The sequence below is a fragment of the Salvelinus sp. IW2-2015 genome, linkage group LG28, assembly GCF_002910315.2.
Source record: "Salvelinus sp. IW2-2015 linkage group LG28, ASM291031v2, whole genome shotgun sequence".
Lineage (NCBI taxonomy): Eukaryota > Metazoa > Chordata > Actinopteri > Salmoniformes > Salmonidae > Salvelinus > Salvelinus sp. IW2-2015.
The window spans coordinates 27,577,572-27,603,437 of record NC_036868.1 but is presented as its reverse complement, the minus strand read 5'-3'; the positions used below and the strand labels follow the sequence as shown (position 1 = coordinate 27,603,437).

Below are 25,866 nucleotides of genomic sequence, written 5' to 3'. Positions count from 1 at the left end.
AAGAGGGGGGAGAGAGGGATGTGGAAAGAGGGGGGAGAGAGGGAGGTGGGAAGAGGAGAGAGGGAAGGGGGAGAGAGACAGAGAAATGATTAGCCTGCTGGTAAAACCTGGAAATCACCCAAAACCGTCTGCTAGTCGTTTATTAGCCTGGTAAAACACAAGCACACACATACACACACCCATTACCTCCCTGTCTCATCTCCACTCACCCTCTCCCCTCCACTAATACTCTCCCCAGGCCGAGGCCTAACCCACCCATCTCAGCCATGCCTGTTTGTCTGGATGTCGCCTGGAACCCCACGAGGGACGGTGCAGGCCTCCCAAGACATCCCCGTTTTATCATCCTCTCCTACACAAACCTCAGGCCTTCGCACACACACATGTGCGTGCGCACACACGTTCCATTATACTCTCCATCTTCCACACACACACACCTCAGGCCCTCCTTGTGAAAGGAGGATGAAGCTGGTGTGTCAGGGATAACTCAGATGATCTGGCTTTAATATAGCCATCAGGTATACTACAACAGCTCAATACTATGTAAGAGAGGGATGAAGGGAGAGGGGTGAGAGAGAGGTAAAACAGATAAACGAAAAGATGGAGAGAGAGAGATGAAGGAAGAGATGAGGAGAGAAAGAAAGATGATTCTTAGACTTTTTGGGACGTTCTTCCTCCCTCCTGGCGCCGGAGACTAAATCAGAGACGCATATAGCCACCCCACAGAGCTGGCAAAGCACAGCCTAAGGTCAAACACTTACTCACACACACACACACACACACACACACACACACACACACACACACACACACACCCTACGGTCACAAACACATCCATACGTCCGGGGTAGAGGGGAAATGCAGACAGAGAGAGGAGAGGTTGATAATTAGTGAAGGATGAAGGGGAGTTCAGCTGAATCGGCCTTCATACCCATTTACACAGCAGAGAGAGAGAGGGATGAGTGAAAGAAGGAGAGGAGAGAGGGGGAAGAAAGAATAAGGGGGTAGAAGGAGAGCAAGGTCAGGGCAAAAGGTAGATGGAGCAAGAATGTGTTTTGGGAGTGGAAAAGTGGGTGGGGGAGCGGAGTGTAAAAAGTAGGGGAGAGAGTGGAAAGAAAAGGGGGTGGGGGGGATTAGCAGGAAGGCGGTAAGGCGGAGCCTTGACTGCACAGTAGGGGACAGGGTTGTGAAGTTGTTAATCCTGGGGAGTTGAGGATTAACTCTGTAGGGGGGGACCTCCACAGCAGGGGTCTGGAACTAACTTTACCTCATCACGGAGCTCTGCCGTTGGGCTACAGAGACCCGCACACCCCCCTCTCCGCTCCCAGCACCAAGCCGAAACACAGGCACAGGCAAACAGCTCATCAACATGCCACATTAGAAAAAGGAGACAGGGGAAAGAGGCTGGAGGGGTTTGCTTTGCGGTGCAGCAGTTTTTCTCAGTGCTACATGGGTACTGTCAGCAAAGCAGGGTGTGTGTCCATGCCAGTGTGTGAACGGTGTACGTGTGTGCCTGTATGAGTGTTTAAATGGGAGAGTGTGTGTGTGTGTGTGTGTGTATCTGTGAGTGTATGTATCATGCATACGTGTATGTGTGTGTGTTTGCAGGGCAAAGGTGTGTCTAGAGGTGAACGGGCGCTTGTGTGTGTGTGTAGAACGGCATAAATAAGTGGGGGCGTATCTCTCACGATGGCTTGACAGCTTCCTCTAGCAGGCAGACAATGGAGCCGATTACTGTCACAACCACTCTATACAGCCAGGCTGAGTAGAGCTTCTATACAACCACACTGAGTGGAGACTGGGCCTTCTATAGAGGAGAGACAGAGGAGACCGGGACAGGCGTGAACAGGCTAACACTCTTTTCCTCAATGGACCACAAGGAGCAAACACACACACACACACACACACACACACACACACACACACACACACACACACACACACACACACACACACACACACACACACACACACACACACACACACACACACACACAAGGACGGACGTACACAAGAAGGTAAGCACGCAAACCATCACACACAAACACGCGCACGCACAATGTCCTTTCTCTCTGTCTGACTGGCGGCTGAATGCCTTGAATACCTTTTCCAACCGGTAGTCAGCTGTGTGTGTGTGTGTGTGTGTGTGTCTAGCTGAATGTGTGAGTATCTCACTGAGTTTACAGTGTGTGTCAGAGACACGATAAAGATATGGACTGTAATGCACTGTCCTCTCTGGAATAGAGAGTGGGTAGAGGATGGAAGAGGGAGAAATCGGTGCAATTTACATTTAATATGAATTGATACAAAGGTTGATTATTACACACTGCGCTTTCGTCCAATGCTGGAGACTGGCCTGAAAAGAAACACCTACTGTAGAAGTTTGCAACAACCCTTTTTCTGAGAAGAAAAGTTTGACTTTTTATTGTGACAAGACAGAAGGCCAGAGCGGGGCAAGGTCGACCACTACACCACATACAGTGCATTCGGAAAGTATTCAGACCCCGTCCCTTTTTCCACATTTTGCTACGTTACAGCCTTATTCTAAAAAAAAAATATTTTTTTATTCCATCATTAATCTACCCTGCAAAACTAAAATAGTCCCAGTAATGATATTAAAATGACATCTAAAATATGTATTTTCCAGACGTTGAAGTTAGGTTCTGAATGAAAGGTTCTGTACGTTTTTAAATACATATTTTCCAGGACGTTGAAAAGGCATCTTTTCCGAATGTTGAAAATACGTATTTTCTAGACGTTGAAAATACGTATTTTCCAGATGTTGAAATCAGGCTCATTTTTGGGTCTGAATGAAAGTTAAAATGACAATTTATAGACGTCTATGTTTGGGCCAAGCAAGGCTGGTCACGACCGGACAAAATATAAATTTTATGAATGCCTATCCGTGTGGGAGGCCCACGATTTGTAAAGCAGGCTTTATTAATCCTGTTTCCTGTGACTAATCATTTTGTCTATTTAAGCTCTGAATATAAGCTACCCAACTTTATGAGGAGTTATGGTGAGCCTATTTGCAATGTGTTTACACTGCGGGAAATGCAGAAGTATTATTTCTTCCAACATGATCAGCATGTCAAAATTATAACAGTGGTGTGAAACTCCTGGACAACAGTTGTGATTGTCCATTCCATATTGTTCATTTCCCTTTGACCTGTCCTGTTTTTAGGGGGGCTCCCGAGTGGCGCAGCGGCATCTTGGTGCTAGCGGCGTTACTACAGACCCTGGTTCGATGCCAGGCTGTATCACAACCGGCCGTGATTGGGAGTCCCATAGGGCGGCGCACAATTGGCCCAGCGTCGTCCGGGTTAAGGTTAGGTCGGGGTAGGTCGTCATTGTAAATAAGACTTTGTTCTTAACTGACTTGTGCAGTTAAATCAAAAGTTAAATACAAATAAATATGTTGTTTGTTAACATGACAGTGCATTTTTGATTTGATTGGGAGCCATTTAGGTTAGAACTTGAAATAATGGGCAAATGTTGCACAATCCAGGTGTGCAAAGCTCTTTGAGACCTACTCAGGGGTGTGAATACTTAAGTAAATTAGATATTTTGGTATTTGATTTTTAATACATTTATTTAAAAAATTCTAAAAACATGCTTTCACTTTGTCATTATGGAGTGTTGTGTGTAGATGGGTAAAACAAATCTACTTAATCAATTTTGAATTCAGGCTGTAACAACAATGTGGAATAAGTCAAGGGGTATGAATATGAAACATTGTGAAAAGACACATTTAACATTTACCTAAGACCTATACCTCTGTGAAGGCCAAGACTGAGACAAGTTTAACCTTCACACACACACACACGAAACAGAGAAAGTGAAATTCACCTCATCAGAACGGAATTGAAACTCACTGGGCAGCACAGCAATGGAACAAAAAAAAKAACATTCCAACACTTTACGGGGAAGAGACATTTCTAATGCAGCCTAGGACTCTCCCAAAGTAGTAACAAAACCGTCTTCACGTCTTTACCTAACCACCAGTCCCTCAGGGATGTTGTTCTATATAGAACACCTGATTCAACTCATCAAAAGCAATGACGATCAGTTGACAAGTTGAATCAGTTGTCCTTGTGGTGGAATAGGACGAACATGTGGAATGACTGGACCGGTGGTCCCTGAGGATGAGATTGGAAAAAGGCTGTCCTAGAGTCTAGACTAGAGAATACTAGGCTTGTTAAACTACACATCATATCACTGTATTAGGTAGCCTAGTGGTTAGAGCATTGGGCCAGTAACTGGAAGGTTGCTGGATCGAATCCCCGAGCGGACAAGGTCAAAATCTGTCGTCCTGAGCAAGGTTAACCCACTGTTCCCCAGGCGCCAAAGACGTGGATGTCGATTAAGGCAGCCTCCCGCACCTCTCTGTTTCAGAAGAGTTGGCTTAAATGCGGAATACATTCAGTTGGACAACTGACTAGGTATTCCCCTTTCCCTATTAAGTACTGCTAGACATGTTGCTAGCTAATAGTCTTCATTCAATATAAACTGATAATGGAAAGTGCCCGTCTGCCTATACATTGTGCTCGATTAATAAAACAAAACCATCGGTGATTGACACGTCATTAAATCATGATTATTCAAATGTAGCAATAAGGTTGGCTAGCGGTTCAACGTGCCGTTGTAACTCACAATCAGGTATCTAAGGGTGTACTGCGTGCTGAATACTTTGCCATTCATCTTATAGGGATCTGCCTTGACTAGCTTGAAAAAATTAAGTTGGACCCTAAACACTCCCAGATGTTGAACGTGAGAATGTATTTTTGTTTCCTCAAGATTATTATCTGTTGCAGACACCTTGTGCGTCTGCACACACCTTGTGTGTCTTCTTCTTAGGTCTTTGGCTCCTACTGACTAGCGTCGTTCCTATTCTATTGAGAGGGGTGTGTAGAATACATAGGGTGTGAGTGACGCAGATACAGTAGACTGTTGCTGTGGTTTCCTGCTGAGCTGGTAGAAGAAGAAAAAAAGGCAGCAGCCCTGAGACAGACTGATTGAGGACATCATTGTGAACGTAGGAGAATTTCACGGTTAGGAGCCGTGAAACCAAGAGCAAGATGGACGCCCGGGCTACAAATTAGGAGGCAGGGGCGGGTGGAGGCGCCGAGGTTGGGGCTAAGGTCTTGACTGACAAATGAGATGGGTAGAGACACACACACACGGACACACACACACACACACACACACACACACACACACACACACACACACACACACACACACACACTGGGAGACAGGCCTGTAAACAAACCTCAATCAGGCATGCCAATCAGTGTCTGAGTAGAGCAAATCAACTCTGACTGCAGAGCATCAGGGCAGAGGCCCAGTTAGTCTGCTACTAGGGCTGCAAGGGCTGCTAGAGCATACTGCATACTAAACCAGCCACTCACACACACCACTATATACAATCACACAACACTACATCAAACAGATAGACAGATACAGTAGATAGACAAGACAGACCCCTGACGACAACTCAAGCAAACTGCGCAAAACGCCATCCCACAAAACAATGCTGGGAAGAACCAAAATATGGTCAATGGATGGAGAGCTGACCACGGTTGGGGTCAATTCCATTTTCTTAAATGGAAAAGTGTTGAATGTGATCGGAATTGGGATTTCAGTGTACTTCCTGAATGGGCTGGAATTGAAATTGACCCCAACCCTGGAGCTGTTTGCAAAATGCACTGGACTGTACTTTGCAGGGGCAGCGTGTGGCAGTTCCTATTCATTTTCATGACGGATGGCCACCAACAGACAGCCCTACTCTACCACCATATGTTCATACACTAGATAGCAAATGAGAGACCGACTGTGAGACGGCAGTGAGAAGTCTTTAGAGAGCAAAGGTCCTGTCATGTTTTGATGAGAAATCCATATGCTTAGCTGGCCCAGCCATACTGGAAGGAAATTACTATAAATGGCTTAACGACACCGGGTGTGTAAATTGCTGAGTTTGTGTGTGTGTATGTGACGCCGGGAGTATAAATATCCTTCAGACAAGGAGCTCTCGGCTACCTGGGGAGCAATTACAACCAGTAAGCCACGCAGCACGGACACACACACACACACACACGCAGTCCACACACACACTCAGATAAGACAAGACGCAGCACTGAAGTAACTTTTCGTATGTTCCTCAACCCTGCGACATCACACCACTCTGTTCTCCGTTCAACCCCGTACACTTCGTTGACTATCCACCACTGCCTTCTCGATTCATCTGAGTTCCCCGGTAACAAGCGAGAGATCTTTTTGACTGTTTGTGGCTGACAGACGATTGTTGATCATTGAGACTGGCTGAGGGTTTCTGAGCATCATCATTAAAACACGCATGCACACGCACACACACACCGCAGCTTTGTTCGGGTGTAAATGCCTAGGTGCACTGCTAGGTCGGCAATGATCTCGCCCACCAACCAGCTCTCGCTCTGTCGAAACGTCTGGTTTCAAAGAGTGCCTCAGAACGGCCGACACAACCGCTGGTTTTAATTGTCTGGTCTCTCAGTCCATCAGCATTTACAGCAACCCTTAGATCCTCCCCCGAGGGAATGGGGGGGGGGGCAATTATGTTTTTTGTGTTTGTGTGTGCAACAAAGAGAAATAGGTTAGCTTGTCCATCATGGACTCTCCATGAGTCTATCTACTCTATCTTTCTCTAAATAATCAGCATATTTCTCGCCAATTCACAGCTGCTTTTGTAGTATCTTCCTAAGAAGAGTTTGACACTTTTCGCAAACTGCCAGTGGCAAGCCATCTCCCACAGAGATGGGTCTAACAATCTCCTCCAGTGCTTTACAGCAGTTGTAGCATTCCGCACCATTGGGGCGAAAAAGACTGCGCTTGCACTTTTTAATGGGATAGTGCTCTGCACCACCACAACATACATTATCAAACTGCCATTGACTGCATGTCTTTAATCTTTCTATCTGAAGACATTAGTGTACAGTGTTACAGGGCGGCTAACAGAGTTACGCTAGCTACCAATTAGCATGAACGGCAATATGTTCCTTCTACCTCGGGTTCTGGGGAATTATTGCCGTGGTGCAACATAAACACTTTTCCCGCCACGATTTGGAGCAACGTCTCATAGTGGTGTGAACCGCTCAGAATTTGAATTGATTATCATGTCACTCAGTAAATCCACACCCCCTAAGTCCCAAACAGTCCCACACTGTTACCAGGCTCTTACGTGCCAGCAACTCTAGCCTGGGGACAATGTTAGGTCTGCAATTACGAGCCGCGACTCGAGGCAGAGGAATCAAACGTGTTTCCATTACAGAGCTCAGTATTCCAGCCAGACACAGTCTTAATGACACAGCATGGCAGCGTTATGGGGACATATCAAATGAGATGAATCCATTTGAGGGACCGCTGTTACACGGAGAGAGAACAGCTTCAGTGTGTGTGTGTGTCTGTGTGTGTGTGTGTGTGTATTCTGCCACATTAAGAGAGCGAGAGGGGCTTGGGAGAGCCACTACATTCTGTAATGAGCAGCGGTGGCCTGTTGTAATACGTTCTGTTATGTTCTTTTGATTGCTCAGTTTAATCTTCCCAGCCCGGCTGAGAGCGGCAGAAGATGAAGACATTTCACCCCAGTTGTGTGTGTGAGTGCGAGACTGTGTTGAGAGCAGCAGAAGATGAAGCCATTTTACCACTGCCATTCGTATTGCCTCAGAGGCTTCCAGTCTCATTGTTAGACTGCCGCGAAGGGAAGAGTTTATTTCCGATCATAAATGGATTTTTACCACTAATAATTAAGTTTGACGTTAACCGTCCTTCAAGTTGAACGTTTTTCTACAGCTCGAGACAGTTGCACACACAGGGACATACAATACCCATCCTTCTGCCCGAGGACATCAATACATAAGGAGCTCTATTGAAAAAGTAAAAGTCGATGTGACCTCGTAACATATAAGACACTAAAATAACTTCAGTYTAAGTATAGCCTACATAGAATGTCCTACTTAAATAGGATAGTACTTTAGTCTGTGTCACAATGGATATTCGTCTCCTCGCTCTGCTCCCAGCCCAGAGCACTTCCAAACGTGTTTTGTTAGCTTAGCATAGCTTCCTTTACCGCTACACGAGCAGCAGTACAAGCTTAAGCCACTTTATCAGTCGCTTCCACTCCACAGGCACATATAGCAGCATATACTGTACAAGTGTCCAAGTGTGTCAGTGTCTCTTACCTCTCTACATGGTTCAGGTTTCCTGACACGCCCAGTCCTCCGATGGTATAGAGTTTCCCGTCGTACACCAGACTGTTGTGTCTGCAGCGAGGCACCGTCATACGAGACACCAGGTTCCAGTTGTCCAATAGAGACATGTAGCACCACACGTCAGTTACCGTCACACCCGACCTGTGCCACCTTAAAAACACACCACACACACACACCACACACACACACACACACACACACACACCACACACACACACACACACACCAAACGCACACACACACACAGAAGACACAAGTCAGCTACATCGCACTCCAGAACTCTAAGCAAAAAATTCAATATACACGAAACAAATGTTAAAAATATTGAGTTGAAGATAGTTTTTACTGGTTTCCAAAAAGTAATTATTGAATCGTTGTAAGCAGGGGGCAAATGTAACAAGGTACCACCAAGTGGGGGATGGTATCTTGGTGGTACCTTGTTACATTTGCCCCCATCTTACAACGATTCAGGAATTACTTATTGACCCCTTATTTTTACAAGCATAACCTACATTATGTGGACACTTGCTCATCGACCATCTCATTCCAAAAATCATGGGCATTAATATGGAGTTGGTCCCCCRTTTGCTGCTTCAACAGCCTCCACTCTTCTGGGAAGGCTTTCCACTAGATGTTGGAACATTGCTGCAGGGGCTTGCTTCCATTCAGCCACAAGAGCATTAGGGATGTCAGTCAATGATATTAGGCGATTAGGCCTGGCTAGCAGTTGGCGTTCCAATTAATCCCATAGGTGGTCGATGGGGTTGAGGTCAGGGCTCCGTGCAGGCCAGTCAAGTTCTTCCACAACGATCTTGACAAACAATTTCTGTATGGACCTCGCTTTGTGGACGGGGGCATTATCATGCTGAAACAGGAAAGGGCCGTCCCCGAACTGTTGCCACAAAGTTGGAAGCACAGAATCGTCTAGAATTTCATTGAAATAGCCGTCACTGGAACTAAAGGGCCTAGCCCGAACCATGACAAGCAGCCCTAGACCATTATTCCTCCTCCACCAAACTTTACAGTAGGGACTATGCATTCGGCAGGTAGCGTTCTCCAGGCATCCAGCAAACCCAGATTTGACCGTCGGATTGTCAGATGGTGAAGTGTGATCCATCACTCCAGAGAATTCATTTCCACTGCTCCAGAGTCCAATGGCGGTGAGCTTCACAACACTCCAGACGACACTTGGCATTTCGCATGGTGATCTTAGGCTTGTGTGCGGCTGCTCCGCCATGGAAACCCATTTCATTTAACTCCCGACGAACAGATCTCGTGCTGACGCTGCTTCCAGAGGCAGTTTGGAACTCGGTAGTGAGTGTTGCAAGCGAGGACAGACGAATTTACCACTGTACGCACTTCAGCAGGTCCTGTGAACTTGTGTGGCCTACCTCCTTTGTTGTACCTAGACGTTTCCACTTCACAATAACAGCACTTACAGTTGACCGGGGCACCTCTAGCCAGGCGGAAATTTTGACGAACTAACTTGTTGGAAAGGTGGCATGCGAAAACGGTCACTGAGCTCTTCAGTACGGACCATTCTACTGCCAATATTTGTCTATGTAGCATAGCTTGGTTTGAAAGCAGCAAACAGAGTGGACATTTCATTCATTCTCTGCAGGGACACACACAGTCCTCAGCCATGGTTAGTACTACTGTACACTGCTGATTTCCCCACTGACTGCCTGCCTCCCCACAGACACACACGTGGGCCGGTGGACCTGGCCTAACACACATTTACATTTATATGAAATGAGGTAGAGGGGAACATGCAMCAGGACGAATCCTAGCAGTGCTGTTTCACAGTCCAATGTCAAGGTCTAACTCTGTGTAGGAGTGTGGAAGAGAGAACAGCTAGACCTCTGGAGGAACACAGATCTAAAATAATAGGAAGAAATATCAARGTTAACATTYTGTGAGAATGTGTGTGTTTGTGTGTCCGTGCATGCATTGCAGTGTGTTTGCTGCAATCCCCATCATTAGCCTACCTGACAGGTAGATGTTGTCCCCTGCTGAGATGACGCTGAATAACTCTCTGTCGTAGAAGGGCAGGCTGGCCAGTGGGTACCACTTACTGTTCTGAGGGTTAAAACACGTCACCGCCGTCAGAGACCGCTGGTTCATACCGATGGCCTGGCGACCACCGATTAACACTATCACCTCCGCCACACCTAGAGGTAGAGGGGGGTGAGGGGGAGAGAGAAGAGAGGAGTGAGGTGTGGGAGAGGGGAGGGAAATAAGGCGGATGGATGGATGGATAGATGGATGGGAGGAGGGACGAGACAAAGATAAACTGTGTTTGCAGTACCATACGGTGAGTAGATTTATTTTGGAGTTTCTGTTAAGATAAGAGGACCCAGCAGTTGAGCCTAAGTTGGAAGTTCATGTGCAAAAATACGGGCTACTTATATAGCGATAGGATAGTTAGGTTCAAGCAATGTTTGTGACAAACAATGAGTCCATTTGTGTTGGGAAAAATGGAGGGAAATGTCCCACATGACAGCTCAGAGGCACATTGTTTCTCAAATGGGTTTTGGTTGCCTAAACCGGGTGGTCACTACACGTCTTTCAAAATCCTAACATCGCTGAGCCTCTCACATTAAACGACCATCTTTCCTGTCGTTTTTTGTTGTTGGTGTTGCCAATGTAGTGTTGCGCACTCTAAACGATGTGGCACAGACACACTACAAGATTCTTCACTTTGCCGCCTTCTTCGATGGGGTTTAAGGCGGTTGGCATCCAATGTTAAATGGTACATTATTGCCCACATCTGGACGGGGTATTGAAAAAGAAACAAACAAAAAAAAACATTCCGGGAAAGGGGGAAGACGACATACAAAATAAAACACGTCACCAATTGTATTTATTTTTAAACTAAAAAATATCAGACTTCTTCAATCACAGTCCACTCCAAAATACATCCCTACACAGCATCGGGGGCCTGTGATGGGGCTACATTCACCGACAGGAGTTCTTGCACGGCCTTGGCTGTGAAATCACAAAGACCACAAAAAATGTCAGCTGCATTCACAGTTTTCTTACACTTCTTCTCCGCTTGTGCCGTACAGTTTATGACCATTGCAATGAATAATACAAAGTCCACATTTTAAACATGTAGCATTTCACTCTCCCTCAGTTGACGAGAAACCTTCACTGGTCGTGGTGGCTCTACCACCATTGCTTCTTCCGCGCCACTCGTTCCTTCCAATCTTCTCACCGCCTCCAGATAGGAGACACGCTGGACACTCCTTACTCTTGCCTTCTCATTCTCCTTCACCCTAACAGGGCACTCCAGGAATTCAGGCTCATGTTCACCTCCACAGTTGCAGCATTTCCCTTCATCTGGCCTACAATATTATTCCCATCTGCACACACTTGACACAAATATTTTACATTTATGACACTGAAGGGTCTTGTGCACAAAAGCTCTTACAGGAAATCTCATGAATCCTAACTTTATATGAGACGGGAGAGACTCTTCATCAAAGAACAGTAAGCATGGATGAAGTGAACTTATTTTCTCCATCCACCATACAGGTCAGTCGACGTGCACCAACTACTCAATCGATGTCTTCAGTTATGTGTTCCACCACCAGAAATAACCCACTTGATAGGTGCCTTGCTACGAAAATCCCTGTAGGGGGAAAAATTCCACTCTGATATTTTAAAACACGCTTCTTCTGCTCCGCAGACACACAAAACAAATGGTGTGACTCACCGTCTCCACACTTTCTTCCAACACATTCCAGATTTTCCTGGAGACGATAGACGGATTTCCCAAGTAGCATTGATCCACAACCCTGACTCCGACCGAAAACGAGTCTAGTGGTTTCCTATTTTATAACATAGCTTTACTTCTCATTTCCCTTTTGTCGCCGCCAATGTAACCCACTCATTCTCACTTTCTGTACTCTTAGCTTCACTCGTCTCACTAGCAGTTTCAAACAAAACCTCCGTTTCCGCCATCTTCCGTTCCCATACCATGCTGTCTCGCGATGTGATACGATGTAATGTAGTAGCTACGAGCTGTGGCTCATAGCAGCCCCATAAACGTTTAGTCAGATGTTCACGCTTGCCATACAGAGTTCAAATATCTAGCCAGCATTTTGAATTGTCAACTTCAGAGCTGTACCGATTTGACACTTCGGCTTTGGTTGAAGGCAAGTACAAACGCATACTAGTAGTAGTCATCGCTCCTGCTTGAGAGTCTACACATTCTGGGTGATGCGAAAAAATGTCATCTCACTGGCTTCTTCTCTGGCGAGCTCTCATTGGCTATTGCTGACCACCGTTCTCAAAAGTTGTCGTTGCACATCTCACACTACAAGAGCATTGCCGATTTTGTGTCGATAAAATCGAACCGGTTTGAAAATATCGGGACGTCTGGGACAGCTTGGTAGCCCTTAGATTGCGTCTTTGACCGGCTCACATTAAACGAGCGTCAGTGATGGCCGCGCACCCCAAGTAAGCAACGACATGGGGATTTTGTCTCRGATCTCAACAACTTGTCTGGGACAGCTAAATCCTGGCCAGAATCGTGTAGTGTACACCCGGCAAAAGAGACAGGATTTTGGAAGGCTAGACACGCGAGGCTCGCCTCTCTTTCTCCCTCTATCCATTTCCACAGATGACACCCCTATCTCCATCCCTCTCTCTCACTCTCCTTCTCCCCCCACTCACTCTCTCTCTCTCTCCATTACCACAAATAACACCTCTTTCTCTCCACACTTATTTATCCAGCTTGCTTTCTCTCTCCTCTCTGGCCTCCTCTCTTCTCCGTTCCCATAGATAGCACACAGATAGCACTTCTCTCTCGGTGCTAGTGAAACTCACAGCACGCCCTCAATCCTTTACTAAATCAATATGCTAAATTAATGTGTGGGTATTCAAGAACAGCAGCACTACAAACACATCATTTGAATTCTGGGTCTCATCTCAAGGAGTGGGCATTCAGTGCGGCACATCCATTAACCTGTTTGTGTGTGTGTGTGTGTCTTTGTGTATTTTGATCAGTGAGATCTCTGTGAGTATAAGTATTCTCTTCATGTTCAGTGCTCAACCATGTGTTCAGCACACTACCAGCATCTCATCTCCACACACACACACTACTGTTGGCAGACGATGTAGTTTGTGTGTGTGCGGGTGTGTGTGTCTTGTCCTACGCTGTACAAAAACACCACGTGTTTCTCCAGGCCTCTTAGCCCTCAACAGCAGGTAGACAATGAGAGAGGAGAGGAGAGAGACCGAGAGTGCAAGGGAGAGAGCGGGAGAGCCAGAGAGAAGGAAAGAGATACATTCCTCAGGAATTCCATAGCTAGGATTCTAACCGCTGGCTCATTTTCCTGGATCAATACTCCAAACCTTCTCCTCTCCTCCCTTGTTCCCCTGACAACCTCTGTCCACCGCTCCTTTACCATCTTTCCCTCCCTGTCATCTTTTTTTTCTTCCCGAAAGCTGCTCTTTCTCTTTCCTTCTTTTCTCTTCACCCGTCTAGCTCCGGGGCTGTGAGAGCACCGAGTGCTTTTGGTTTTGATAAAAAAAGAAAGGAGGAAAGAGGAGGGAAAAGATAAAGCAGCACAGGAGGCTTTAGTGGGATGAGGAGAAGTAAACGCTGGCTCGGACACAGGCCTATCATGTATCATATATCAATGACATACCGCGTACACTGGGATAGGATGGCTGGAGAAATGCACTGCTTCTTCTCTCAAGGATTATGAGAGCAGTTGAATTGCAAATGGGGCCACACATGTATGCGAGCTTCACCAAATCATATGAATATGTGTTGCCATTGTAACTACAAAAAAAGATATGGTCGAAGGAACACTGACGGGATTATTAAAGCTGGGAAATAGTGACAACATCTATCTTTTGTGTAGGAGGATGAGATGAGAGGAGTGTAAAAATAGATTTAATGCTGAGTGTAGATCTGAGGTATTCAGAGTGGCAACAGCACACCCACAAGGTACTATTTGCAGGTATACTGTACATCCAGCTGATATAGGGCTTTTACAGGATTGCTGAATGGGTGACTCTCAGTCCTGAGGTAAATGCCAACCATGTACGTCTACAGTACATGTACTATATGAATCGTATTGAGTGAACATGTGTTTAGATCATAAATTCAGCTGATGGTGTAGTTCTCTGCTCGGAGGTAAATGCCAACCATCTTAACACATAATGGGACATGCATCATGTATTGGTTGAACATATGTGTTTATGTTAGAATTTACCACATATCAACCTGAAGGTTCATGCATACACCAGAGACAGGGGGATAATTGCCAAGATAAGCAACTCTCGTTTTAGTTCTTCCCGTTGCAGAATGTTTTTGCTAGTGAACATGACATCTGGCCGGTAGCCTCTTGACCCCTGCTCCCTGAGGTCAAACTGAGAGACGCTTCTCAGCTCGTTAGGGAGGTGAAAAAAAACCATCTTGCCCTCTCTCTCCATCTATCCATGTGTGGCTAAAACGTCTTCCCGAGAGTTGTGAGACAGTGCACTCTCCTTGACAACAGACCCACACAGGGGCGGCTGTCTGTCAGCTGCTGAAACGACATTGGGGGAGAAGGGTGGATGGAGTGAGGGATGGAAAGATGGAGGGATAACTGAGATGCTGACAGCCTGTGTTTATTTCCCGTGTCGTGACCATGAGAGGAAAGGGAGAGGCAGGGGGCGGGAACTCTGAGAGGTGAGCTGCCCACCCGCTGAGCATTGGCAGAACACACACACAACCACACACACCGCTCGTCTCTCTGCTCCCATCTATGGTTGAAAAGCTACCTGTAATTGACCAAAGTTATCGGTAATCTATGGCATTCTATCATATTAAACACCAATGGTATTCACTAAGTTTAGGATTTATATTTAGGATCATGTTTTACAGCTTTGTCATTCTGTGTATGTTAAAATCATAGTTGTTTTAATGTTACATGCCACACAGAAGGCCAGAGATAATTACAGACAACGGTGATAATCAGAAGTAACCAAAAAGGCCACTAGATGTCATCTGGTAAAATTACATATGTTCCTTGAAAGTTTCTAGGGCAGACCCCCAGAGTCCGGTCTTAGCGCAAAGTCACAAGCTCTGTTAGTCGGCTACTGCGTAGCAACCTAGCMGTGCCAAAAGCCCTGGTCTGCCCTAGAAAGTGCATTCTGAAAGTTTTCAGACCCCTTCTTGTGCATCCTGTTTCCATTGGTCATCCTTGAGATGTTTCCACAACTTGATTGGAGTCCACCTGTGGTAAATTCAAATGATTGGACATGACTTGGAAAGGCACACACCTGTCTATAGAAGGCCCCACAGTTGACAGTGCATGTCAGAGCAAGAACCCAAGCCATGAGATCAAAGGAATTGTCAGTAGAGCTCAGAGACACGATTGTGTCGAGGTACAGATCTGGGGAACGGTACCAAAAAAATGTCTGCAGCATTGAAGGTCCCCAAAAACACAGTGGCCTCCATCATTCTTAAATGAAAGAAGTTTGGAACCACCAAGACTCTCCTATAGCTGCCACCTGGGCAAACTGAACAATCTGAGAGAAAGGGCCTTGGTCAGGGAGGTGACCAAGAACCCGATGGGAGAACTTCCACTTGGAGTTTGCCAAAAGGCACCTAAAGGACTCTCAGTCCATGAGAAACAAAATTCTGAGAGCTCTGGAGCAGGTTTTCATCAAGGATCTCTCTGTATTTTGCTCAGTTCATCTATCCCTCGATCCTGAGGACTGTCCCAGTACCTGCGCTGAAAAACATCCCACAGCACGATGCTTCAACGTAGGATGGTGCCAGGTTTCCTCCAGACGTGACGCTTGGCATTTCAGGCAGAGTTCAATCTTGGTTTCATCAGACCAGAGAATCTTGTTTCTCAAGGTCTGAGAGACTTTAGTTGCCTTTTGGAAAACTCTTAGCGGGCTGTCATGTGCCTTTTACTGAGGAGTGGCTTCCGTCTGGCACTCTACCATAAAAGCCCTGATTTGTGGAGTGCTGCAGAGATGGTTGTCCTTCTGGAAGGTTCTCCCATCTCCACACAGGAACTCTGGACCTCTGTCAGAGTGACCATCGGGTTCACCTCCTGACCAAGGCCCTTTCTCCCCTATTGCTCAGTTTGGCCGGGCGCCAGCTCTAGGAAGAGTCTTGCGGTTTGAATACTTTCCGAATGCACGAAGTATATTTTAGCAATTACATTTACTTTTGATACTTAAGAATATTTAAAACCAAATACTTTTAGACTTTTACTCTAGATGTATTTTACTGGGTGACTTTCACTTTTTACTTGAGTCATTTTCTATTAAGGTATCTTTACTTTTACTCCAGTATGACAATTTGTACTTTTCCCACCACTACACACACAGCCCCCCCCACCCCCGCCACCCCCTTTCGGTCTCTCCTTGTTCTCCTCCCTGCCCCATGCTGTGCCCCCTCCATCTCCTCTTTTCCCCCTAAGGCTAAACCCTTCTAAGGCCTGCTTCATCTGTTTTTTTTATCTCCTCTTATCTCTATCTCTTCTCCTATTTACTCCACAGTTCAACCTTGCTCTCTCTATCCATTCTCTGTATATCTCCCCTTGATCTCTCCCATTGCCCCGTCCTCTTCCTTTTTGACCCTCTTTCTTTCCCCTCAATCTCTCTCATATCAATTCAATTTAAGGGCATTATTGGCATGAGAAACACACGTTAACATTAGCAAAGCAAGCGAAGTAGATACTAAACAAAAGTGAAATAAACAATATCAATTTACATTAAACATTACACTCACAAAAGTTCCAAAAGAATAAAGACATTTCAAATGTCATATTATGTGCAAATAGTTAAAGTACAAAAGGGAAAATAAGTAAACAGATATCGGTTGTATTTACAATGGTGTTTGTTCCTCACTGGTTGCCCTTTTCTTGTGGCAACAGGTCACAAATCTTGCTGTTGTGATAGCACACTGTGGTTTATCAAAATTGGGTTTGCTTTCGAATTCTTTGTGGATCTGTGTAATCTGAGGGAAATATGTGTCTCTAATATGGTCATACATTTGGCAGGAGGTTAGGAAGTGCAGCTCAGTTTCCACCTCATTTTGTGGGCAGTGTGCACATAGCCTGTCTTCTCTTGAGAGCCAGGTCTGCCTTCGGCGGCCTTTCTCAATAGCAAGGCTATGCTCACTGAGTCTCTACATAGTCAAAGCTTTCCTCAAGTTTGGGTCAGTCACAGTGGTCCGGTATTCTGCCACTGTGTACTCACTGTTTAGGGCCAAATAGCATTCTAGTTTTCTTGTTAATTCTTTCCAATGTGTCAAGTAATTCTCTTTTTGTTTTCTCATGATTTGGTTGGGTCTAATTGTGCTGCTGTCCTGGGGATCTGTGGGGTCTGTCACTAAGCCCCACTCTCCCTTTTTCTCTCAGCCCTCTCAATCCTTCTCCTCCTCCTCCTTTCTCCTAACCTTATGCTCTTTCTCCCAGGGAGGTAATTTGGTATGGTGAGGATCAGGAGGCCAGGGGCCTCAGATACAGTGTGTGTGTGTGTGTGTGTGTGTGTGTGTGTGTGTGTGTGTGTGTGTGTGTGTGTGTGGGTGTGTGTGTGTGTGTGTGTGTGTGTGGCGCCCGCTGTGTGTGGGTTGTGGGGAAGAGTGGGCGAGCGTGTGTGTGTGTGTGTGTGTGTGTGTGTGTGTGTGTGTGTGTGTGTGTGTGTGTGTGTGTGTGTGTGTGTGTGTGTGTGTGTGTGTGTGTGTGTGTGTGTGTGTGTGTGTGTGTGTGTGTGTGTGTGTGTGTGTGTGTGTGTGGCCCCTGCTGTGAGGGTATTCTGGAAAAGAATCAGGGAGCGTGTTTGAGTCTATGTAAGTGTGTGCTCTAAGGGTATTCTCAGGGTGTGTGTGTGTTAGTGTGTTGGTGTGTGTGTGTGTATTTGCATTTGTGGCCTGCTGTGAGGGGACTCTAGCCAGCCCCTGAAAGACACAATGCGACAGGAACTCAGCACTAGCAGGTGATCTGCCAGCGCGCGCACACACACACACACACTAAATGTGACCATTTAACCTACCTAAGACTTTACAGCAGCTTCAACCTCATACAATATTCATCCAGCCTGGTTATGTGAAAATCATTGCATGTGTGGATTTGGTGTTTGCGTGTGTGTGTTCTGTACACTGCATAATCTAGCTCTCGGAAGAAACTGAGCCAAATCAGCCAGCCAGTACTTGATCCTCTGGTCAGTGGTCAGAAAGCTATGTCGTCATGCCGACAACCAGGGGGTTGAAATTCACTCCCCATATTTAGGCCAGCGGTCAGAGGACATACTAGCTACAGTAACATTTAAATGTACGATATGAAAAATGATGTATTTGTTCAAACTTTCACCAATAAGACCCAGAAACATCAATGTCTCCACCTTTATGTTCTATTCTCGGCTCTCCTACATCTTTCCACACTGCAAGAGATGAGATATGATATGCTGAAGGGCATTTCCGACGCTTCGGCATAGTGTGTCTCTCAGCCATTCTCAAGCGGTGCGGACCGTGCCGCTTTCCTATTCAGACCGTAGCACAGAGTAATATCACGCTACATTGGATCTTTAAAACAAACCAGCCTGAATAATCACTCAAACTAGGAGCTGGACACTAGCGCGCACGCACGCGCGCGCACACATAAATACCCATGCATATGCTCGCAACTACCCAAAATAACAAACCCTATAATTGGCTTCCAAATTCACACAAGTCCCATCTCCCAAATGAATGGCTGGAGAGGACGTGGTGCTTTAGASGATAAGCCGACAGACAGAACCGAATAGTATGAAATACCGACTTTTGATCTCTATGCTCCCGTGTAGGAGTCTAGTGTGAATCGGTTGTGTGCGTGCGTGCGGTTCTCATTTCTGTCTCAGTGGTGCCTCTGTCGCTTCAGTCTCTTCCCCAGAGGGCCGAGGGGGACAAGAAGTGTGAATAAGATGATGATGTCACCACTCCAAATGTAGGGCTTCAAGAGTGTGCGTGTGCGTTAAAATCAGAGTCTGACTTTAACCTCTTTATATAGTCCTCCCAATATCTTCACCACCCTAGGCCTGCAGGACACTCACTTTACTAAGTGTATTTTTACATCATGACTATCACTGCTTGAAGGTTACCGTCCTCCTGGACAGCTACAGGGTCTGCAGGCTTTTGCTCCAGCCCTGCTCTAACGCCAAAGCCCCGTAGAGCAGCTGATGAACTGAATCAGGTGTGTTAGAGCAGGGCTGGAGCAAAAGCCTGCAGACCCAACAGCTCTCCGGGCGGAGGGTTGGACATCCTTGGGTTATATTCACCGATTCATTTCATTTGAAGATGACTGTATTTGACTACAGATTCATCCTTGAAAGTTGATTGCRCACCTGTCTACCACAGTTCAAAGCAGCCGCTGGCCTCTCCAACCAAACACAGCATTTGACTGCATACTTAAGACTGGAGCTACTGTATGCGAGTCTAAACCATGATAAAAGTCAGCGCTTGACCAGCTCAGACCTGCTGCAATGCGGTTTGTTAGCTCTCCTCTCTCTCTGGTGCTGTGTATGCGTGTGTACAGTATCTGTGTGTGGTTTATTCATTTATTTTGTAGATTCTGGGCTTGTGGCTCGTGAATTTTATATTAGTGTACAGAAAAGTGCAAATGGTCACAGAGATGAGAATCTAATTTCAGACCTTCCCCCTGCTCTAGCCGGTATATATTAAAGTATATGTGTATATAGCTGGGCCCAAGCACTGTATGTGTATACTGTGTGTGTGTATAGAGTGGGGGTAAACGTCCKGGAGTCATTAGAGCTCATTTGTCTGCGTGTGAGTACACTTGGCTGAGCTAAGTTAACGGTTTGGCCTTGCTCTAGATTTTCCTTTCTGGGGCTGCACTGAGCATAGCTGCTGTGAGGAAGGGGTTTGACACGTGTTTGTGTGTCCGAACCAAAACCGAACCAACCTCAAAAAGCACTAATCGCTCAGCACTACTGTTCATTGATGGAAAAAAGAATGACTGTGGTTTACGTCTCGTCTCAGTAACAGATCCTTGTTAACATGCAGGAGACAGAGGGATCAGAAAATAAGACTAAATGCAGTGCCTTCGGAAAGTACTCAGACCCCTTGGCTTTTTCCACATTTTGTTACATTACAGCCTTATTCTAAAATGGATTCAATACATTTCTAAAATCCTCAGCAATCTACACACAAAGTGGAAAAAAAKCGATTTAATCAATTTCAGAATAACGCTAACGTAACAAAATGTGGAGAAATTCAAGGGCTCTGAAAACTTRGCAAACGCACTGTTCATCTATGGGTGTAAACTTCACACATTCACAATGTAATCCCTTCCTCAGAATACCTAATGACAGATAATCACTTTGCATACAGTATACTGTCTCTAATTAGCCAATTAGTAGCTAGGAGAGTCACCGGAGTGATGTGTGAATGGTTCATTATGAGTTTTAGGCTGTGTTTACACAACCACCCTAAGAACCCAAATCTGGTTTTCTTCCAATATCAAATCACTTTTTCCCTGACTGTCCACACTCAGTTTTACATGTGACCCATATCAGATTAGTGCATTCACACTGATGAAGCCTCTGAAGTAGCACACAGATACCACGCTCATTTCCTGTCAGTGTWGATTCAAATGTTGSGGTGGTTGTCATGGTAAGGGCAGAACAGAGAAAAAAAATWAAAAAAGAAGATCTGAGCATCCAGACAGAGGCCGCATATGGAGGGTCGGGATTGAGATCCATTTGAGCTGCYTTTAGACAAGGAGCCCCATTTTGATATTTACTTCATTAGTTGGTCTTTTGACCAACTAGCTCTCACATCAGAATTAGACGTTCATCCATTTTTAAGTTGTTCCAAACGTCAAATTTCTAACTTTTTAAGGTTAAGTTTAGGCATTAACTCTGAATTTAAGGTTATGGTTAAGTTTAGGCATTAGGTATTAACTCTGAATGGTTAAGATAACGGRTAAGGTTTGTGARATGCTCAAAATCTCAAAAACMACTGTGTGTCACTGGATTCGAACATGCAACCTTTTACACCAGAGACAGATGCTCCCCGTCCATAATGCCCAAGCAAAACCCAAACCTATAAGAATTGAGCTGCATGTCGAAACACAGCCATATGGAGGTGGTATAAATCGGAAGTGAAAACAGTGGCCGGGTTTTCACACCATCTCCCGACGTCCTCATACATGGATGGACGTCGAATACTAACTTAATATCACGGACGACCTGGCTGCTTTTGACCAATCAGATCAYTTGTGATAAAGATCTGATGTGAAAAGATCTGATCTGATTGGTCAAAAGACAAATTAGTAGAAAAACCATATGGAGGTGGTATAAATCGGAAGTGAAAAGATCTGATACCATGTTTGTTTTTTCCTTGTTTACACATTAGGGGAAAGAAAGGCATCAGATATGCAAATAATTGGCAAAAGATCTGAATTAGCTAGCTAGCAAATTTAGCTGGCTAGCAAACGGCTGGTAGATCCATTGCTAAATGTGCGTACCGGTACTATACAGCCAAACAAATGTCTGTACCCTTACTTGCAAACTTTATGGAGTTGTTAGCTGACTAATTATTTTCCTCTTGGATGTTGTGTTTACAATTGCAACCTTTTTCAGGCAAATTTAATTTAGAATTCAACATAAGCTAGCTAGTTGCTCAGGGTTGACAGTTTTTGCACTGGAGTTATCGGAGCTATCGTTGCACCACAGTATTGTTGTCTAGCTATGTAAATTAGAATGACATTTTACTACTGTTAACGTTCATAGCTGACTTGACTTGGACATTTAATTTTTTTATAATACAGTAGCCTACTTGCTTAATACTGGCTGAAATGGATCAAAGGGTGGCTGGCCCAGCGGCCGCTTGAAATCTCTCAGGCAGCCTAGCACGTTATGACGGCTTGCATGGGATTGTTTACAAAAAAGTAGATCTGTCGGACRGACGAAATACATTAATAAACAAACTGACGTAGCTGATTTTGACTTACTGAGTCTGGCTTTAACTAGTCGGAATTAATGCCTAAACTTATAACCCCCACTCCCGGACAACTTTTAAATACTCAAGTCATACTGTGAAATCTTGCTGTCTATAGCAGGTGGAGAGAAAGCGTCACCGTGATAGGATACTGATGTGGCCTGATGTGGACAAGAGCGGGACAGGAGGAGGAGAGAGAGAAGGAGATGGAAGAGGATGTTGAAGAGGCAGAGGATGAGAAGTAACAACAGAGGGGTAGTAGAGGAGGAGGATATGGGAGAGTATGGTGTGCTGGTGAACTGTGTATCCTGCTGTGACACCAGAGATAGCTGGCAGGGAGATAGGTCTACGTACGGACACACACAAACACAGATTGAGAGCACTGGGAAAGCAGTGTTTCACGGATGACATCACGCCGTTTCCCTTTTTTTCCTCTCCGCTTGAGAGACTTATCTTCCAAGCTCAGGTGGTGCCCCATCTTTCAGGCTCGCGTGCACACACGCACACACACACGCGCACGCACGCGCACGCACACACGCGCACGCACACACACGCACGCACACGCACACACACACACACGCACGCACACACACACACCATTCCCTCAATTTCTCTCTCATTCACCCTCAATTTCTCTTTCTCTCCCATCCACCATCTCATCCTCCCTCTCTATCCTCCTGCTGACATAGGTCACTGCTGGTCACCATTAGGATTACCGGAACTTTCTCTAGGAGCAGCCTCTCCCAGCCTCCATGTCCCTCTGACTCAGCCCCGCTGTGCATCTCAGAGCCAGTCAACAAGAGGACCAGATGGCCAGACTGACACCACACTCAATCAGTCACACACTAACCAGGGGCCAAGCCTGACTAGAACCCTGAATAGAGAGTTTTGACCTCAGATGAGAGAGAGACTGAACAGAAACCTTGATATCATAATGAATTATACAAAAACAAATTGGGGGGGGAAAGTCTTTGAGAGCCCTCCCCCCCCTCCCTAAAACCACTACCCCACTCTGCAATAAAACAATTAAACACACAAACTATTCAACTACCACCATTTACTRGGCTTGTTTACCAATGAGAGAGAGTGTGTGTGCGCACGCGCACCTTGAGCAGAACCGGGAAGGCAGGTTCGTAAAACTGTCCACACCATAAAGTGACATTTGTTTAGCAATTACCTTAATCCTACCAAGCAGAAAATGTGTTCTGTTGGTGCTAAGCTCGAATACATTTKGTACACACACACACACACACTAATTAGACAGCTTTTTATTGAGGGGGGTACCAGAAAAAGACTTGGCCGAGTGGCAGGAAAATCTAACAAACAAAAGAACTGTCTGTCCAGGGCTACTTATCCCCATAAATATCTGCTTTAATGATGTAAACAAACTGAATGGGACAGCCTGAACGGTTGGAGAGTGAACGTCTTGTTATAGAATAATAATAGGAATAAGTGACTGTAAATGCCTGGACTGTTCTGAAAGCAGCTGGCGCTTGGGAGGCACTTGGAGATGTATAGGCCCTATGTAGGCCCTATGTATTGGGCCTACTGTCAAAGCACCCGGAGTACCTCAGCCCAGACATCCCAGGGACACTGTTATGGTTGGCCATCCAAAGCTTTCATAATAACAGGGTCTGTGCTTGGCTCACACACACACACACACAACCCAAACTCTTCTTTTGTTTCATTTTGACATTACTGGGAAAATAACTGATGGTGTTGGACACCAAAGTATTGTATCGGATGTAAATGGCATACCTTTGTTGTCTCTTTCTTCTCCGGCCCCAAATATGCATTTCTGTCATTGCTTCATTGTGCCTTCTACATTGCATACCCTGGCATGCATGTGACAGCCCATGTGACAACCCATGTGACAGCCCATGTGTGACCATGCGTGTGTGTTAGGGTTAGGCGATGCCAAAACCTTTGCCCAATTGGGATTATGTACCCATAAAACATTGTGATATATGATGGTATAGGCCCCTATTGGCCAACCATACCTACAGCACGGAATTMAATGCTACAACTGGATGAATCATGATGAAAGATAATGTTGTTGAAAGCCTGGGCAGAGGCTAAGTGCAGGCAAACATTTCCTGATATACCTTTCTGGTGGAGGAGCTTCAGCATGGAACAGGTTTGTGTGTGTGTGTGTGTGTGTGTGTGTGTGTGTGTCCCTCACACATGATGGAGCCGTGACAGGCTGATGAGGAACTGTCTTACCGTAATGAGTTCGGTTATAAAGCATGAGCTGGATAGAAGCAGCCTACAGTCTTCAGAACTGGATAATAGTGGCTTTATGTGCATCAGTAAATAAATATTATTATCGGTTTCATAAAGCTGGGATTGAGAATAGCCTATGTCTAAGCTTAGGCTATGAACTTNTGTGTGTGTGTGTGTGTGTGTGGCGCATGATGAAGCAGTAACAGTCTGATGATGAACGGTCTTACCGTAGAGAGTTAGGTCATACTTAATGGGCTGGATAGAAACTGTCTCGCGTTTCCAGATCTGGATAATAATTGCTTTATTTGCCTCGTAAAATAATCGGAAACAAAAGAGTATCGTTTGTTCTATCTCTCATAAAGCTGTGATTGAGAGTAGCCTCTGCTTATTGAAAGCGGCAACTTCAGGACAACACCTTCTTGGGCTAGAATATTTTTGGGAAGAGCTACTGTTCCACTTGAACTTGTCTTAAAGATTTGATGATAGTTTATTGGCCATTTGGTTTCATTTCAACCWCGCATGGAGGGATTTTCCCGGCCTGTATGGGTCAWTTCTTTCTAAATAAGCTTTGATTAAACTTGTCATAACATTTTTCTTACAGGCTATTGGTATTGTTTGTTCTCTCTCATTATTAGTCCCCTGGCTAGCTTACGTTTGTAGGCTATTCAAATAACTTTTTGAGATGGCACTCCGTTACATCCGTTGTCTGATCCGGAGAAAGCCATGCAGAGAATGATGAAAGCGTAGCCTATATGCAGAGCCTATCAAAAGGAGATAGAGAAGGGAATATAGGCTACATTTTTTGAATCAGCTAGACACAAGATAGTGAAGGAGTATCTAACAAAAAAAAGGAATAGGTTTAGGCTATAGCCTAAGGCTCATGTATCAAAGAGAGAGAGAGTTGCAGATTTAAAGCAAGTTGACTGCAATTCTACACATTTTGCCATGGGGCGGAGAGAATATTTAGCAATTTTATAACTCATTTCATGCAATTCTACTCATTTTGCCATGGGGCGGAGAGGAAAATGTGCTGTTTCACAGCTAATTTCCTGCAATTCAAAAAATCGTGCCATAGGGTGAAGAGAAATGTTTAAAGTTTTTAATATGATATCTGAGTGAGACGAACAAAATCAAAATGGGTGCCGGTAATTCGACCATGATTACTAAGTTTAGATAGCTGGCTGCTAGACTAATTTAAAAGAAAATAGCTGACATGTGCTAACTGAGTGACTATCAGTGACTGACATAAGAGAAAAACTGCTGAAGCAAAAACACATTTCAAAATTGCACCTTGTGTATTCTACTATTCTAACCTATAACAGTAAGTTGAGACCCTGACTGAGTCCCCACCCTAAAAAAATGAATATATACAGTAGGGAGAACAAGTATTTGATACACTATAAATAAAATAAATTATAATAAAATGCAAATTAATTACTTAAAAAT

General features: G+C 45.2%; 1 protein-coding gene across 1 annotated transcript in view; it reads right to left on the bottom strand.

Moving 5' to 3' along the window:
• LOC111954486 (kelch-like protein 29) overlaps positions 1-25,866 on the bottom strand; it is a 362,843-nt gene that overhangs the window by 38,112 nt on the left and 298,865 nt on the right. Inside the window, exons 11-13 of the mRNA XM_070435852.1 lie at positions 11,168-11,228; positions 10,221-10,578; positions 8,211-8,383 (exon numbers count right to left, since the gene is read on the bottom strand). Coding sequence (XP_070291953.1) covers positions 8,211-8,383; positions 10,221-10,578; positions 11,168-11,228 — 592 coding nt within the window. The remainder of the gene's footprint in view (positions 1-8,210; positions 8,384-10,220; positions 10,579-11,167; positions 11,229-25,866) is intronic.